The sequence below is a fragment of the Ictalurus punctatus genome, chromosome 29 (assembly GCF_001660625.3).
Source record: "Ictalurus punctatus breed USDA103 chromosome 29, Coco_2.0, whole genome shotgun sequence".
Taxonomy (NCBI): Eukaryota; Metazoa; Chordata; class Actinopteri; order Siluriformes; family Ictaluridae; genus Ictalurus; species Ictalurus punctatus.
The window spans coordinates 8,547,266-8,550,186 of record NC_030444.2 but is presented as its reverse complement, the minus strand read 5'-3'; the positions used below and the strand labels follow the sequence as shown (position 1 = coordinate 8,550,186).

The 2,921-nt window shown below is 34.1% G+C and overlaps 1 protein-coding gene across 4 annotated transcripts in view; it reads right to left on the bottom strand.

The window, feature by feature from the left end:
* The window catches only part of LOC108260858 (fucolectin-like), a 6,624-nt gene extending 6,477 nt beyond the window's left edge, over nucleotides 1-147 (bottom strand). For 3 of the 4 annotated variants that reach the window (XR_008393767.1, XM_017461511.3, XM_053677438.1), the window contains exon 1: nucleotides 90-147. Coding sequence is in view for 2 of the 4 variants with exons in the window: in XM_017461511.3 (XP_017317000.2) it covers nucleotides 90-110 (21 nt within the window). In the remaining 2 variants the exon portion in view is untranslated. The remainder of the gene's footprint in view (nucleotides 1-89) is intronic. The other variant, XR_008393768.1, reaches the window with a different exon arrangement.
* Nucleotides 148-2,921: the final 2,774 nt, after the last annotated feature.

Sequence of the window (2,921 nt, the reverse complement as noted above, 5' to 3'; positions counted from 1 at the left end):
CTTAAGAATCAGACTTTTACTGTGTACTTCAATTCATATGATATAATGCATTAAGCCAAATAAAGCCCACGTTTAGAGAGATTTCTTACCTTGCTCAACATGCTCGTCATCTTTTTGACCCATTAAACTCTGAGCTGTCCACTTGGTGCATCACTAAATGAATATGTAGTTTATTTAAAAGTCAAATGCACTTTGTGCTTTACAAATGCAAATACGTTTGTTATAGACTGTCGTTTGAGGCAAAGTTTTAAAAAAAAAACATGAAGAAAAAATCCATAAACATGAAGAAGAAATACATAATATAGATATAGCATTTATCCAGTGTCAAAATGTGGCAAAAATGTCAGGTTAAAACTGACATGATGGATCACCCAGCATTCCCTTTGGTCATCTGATGACACATTAACTGTTGCTTCTCCATTAAGAGATGAATATTGTTAAACTGACTTTCAGAGTTAAGAAGTTTTTATTTCTAGCTATGAGACACAAAATCTTTAATGTGACAAAACATTAATAACATCTCCACTTGAACTGTTAAAATGTACAGATTCATTGTATTTTGCAAGGAAACTGTTCTAAAGAAATTATATTAAACACCAGGATAATATTTGTTAATAATAGCCCATAATATTCATGTGCTAATAATATTCATTAGCACTGAATTGACTTAATTCAAATGCGTACAACGATTCCATGTGATTGAATTGAGTTACATTAACACAGTTTGTACATCCAACATGATTTGAGAATATATTTTAAATGCCCTGACTAAAATCAAAATCTACACTCTCACCTGAACTGACCATCAAACCCAAGTTGCTGGCATTTTGCACTGGACATATTCCCACTATTCTATCACACACATTTTAATCATGTTAATTTAAATACTATAGTTATAATACCTGTCAGTGCCAACAACCCCACAAGATTTCATAATGTTATAGGTTTACATTAATACTACATGAATTGTTCACACTCATGTTACATAATTCAATCTTGTAATTAGAAACTGGTTTAAGTTAAGTTTATCATAAACAGTGAAATCATGTTTTGATGAGAATGTAATATTTTTATGTAAACTATACATCATATTTTTTCCTGTATCTAACCTACCACATGTTCCATGTTTTTTGTAATTGTAAAGTGGCATTGGTTATGAGTAAGAGAAAGTGTCTTGAATCCAATTTCAGGTGTTTTAGCCTTCTTACAGAATTGTTTAAGAAAAATAGTACTTTGAATACATTTTGCATTAGGCTACTCAAAGCACCTGGAGTGCCGATCTTATTTGCTTCTGCAGGATGTTTTTGAAAAAGAACTAAGCTAACTCATGTGTCAGCTTCGCAATGCATAAAATCAGGCAGATAGAGGTAAGAGTTTCAGTAAGCTTCAGTTAATATTCACACCAAACATCAGAATCTCAGTGATGATGGTATGAATGTTGGTGCCAGACGAGCTGGTTTGAGAATTTTAGAGGTTGATCTGGGATTTTCACAGACAGCAATCTCTTGAGTTTACACAGAATGGTGGAGAAAAACAAACACCTTGTTGATGAGAGAGGTCAGAGGAGAAAGGTCAGACTGGTTCGAGGTGACAGAAAGGCTATGGTAATGAGAATTCTTTACAAGTACGTGAGCAGAAAATCATCTTGCAAAATACAACACGTCAAACCAAATGAGGTGGATAAGCTACAACCGTATTAGGTTCCACTCCTGTGTGTGAGCCAAGAACAGGAATCTGAGGCTAGAGTGGTCATGGACTCACTGGAACTGGATTAATCTTGATTTCTGTTGTGACATGTAGATGATAGGGTCAGAAGTCAGAAGTCAGTGACTGGGCAAGAGTCCATTAGTTAGTGAACCTCTAACAAATTATGAGAATTTAATCCGAGTAAATCCTACACTTTATATTCTTGCACATTTAAAAACAATCTGCATTCCTCAAAATCTGCATACCTGATCTCTAAAAACATTTTAGAATATTCCTTTTGGCTTTACCACCACCCCCCATTTTTTGGGGTTGCCACATTTGAATGAGTTAAGTAACACATGTTATGTTTTGTATAATATGTGATATTTTTCAGATAATATGTTTTACAGTCTAGACCTGGGCTTCCAGAAAAGTACTGTAAACACATAACGTAACACATAATACAGTACGATGACAATTTTTTTGTTTCTCAGAATTGAGACACCTCTTTGTTTGGAATTGAAGGTTGCAGAGTATAAATGATTAAACTATGGGTCATTAAGCTTCCTATGATTTTGTTTTGAAAATTAAGTTCCATATAGTAGACAAACATCTGCTTCTATTTGAGTCACAAATATTTATTTTCTTTCTTTATGTGAGCCAGACTGAGACAGATTCTAAAAAGATTTTATACAAGTATCAGTCTCTCCAAGCCACACTGGATAACCAAATCCCTTCATTATACTTTCCACCATAACAGCATTCAAAAGCACTACAGCTGGAAAGAACAACACAGAAAGATACTGAGTAAGTGATATGATTATATTTGTATATCCTCACATGTCCTCCGCAATCTCTGAACTCTACAACAGATTCTACATCATGATTCATATTGCACTTTCATTGCGATTCTCCATTGATGCAGTGGCTGACTTCACAGATCAGGACCAACCAAATAGACACCATCAGAATGTAACTATAAATGTTTATGTACCTTCTTCAGTGTTGACATGACAGTGTATCTGTTAATACAACAGTCACTCTTTAGCCCTTGTTTAGTTTGTCTATTTATACCCTGCTGTTTCTTTGTAAAATCTGATTGTGCATTTCTAGCATCCAAGCCTTGTTTTCTCCAACTCCAAAAACTTGCGACACTGTGTAAAATGTAAATAAAAACATAATGCACTGATTTGCAAATCTCATAAACCCATATTTTATTCACAAATTAACATAGA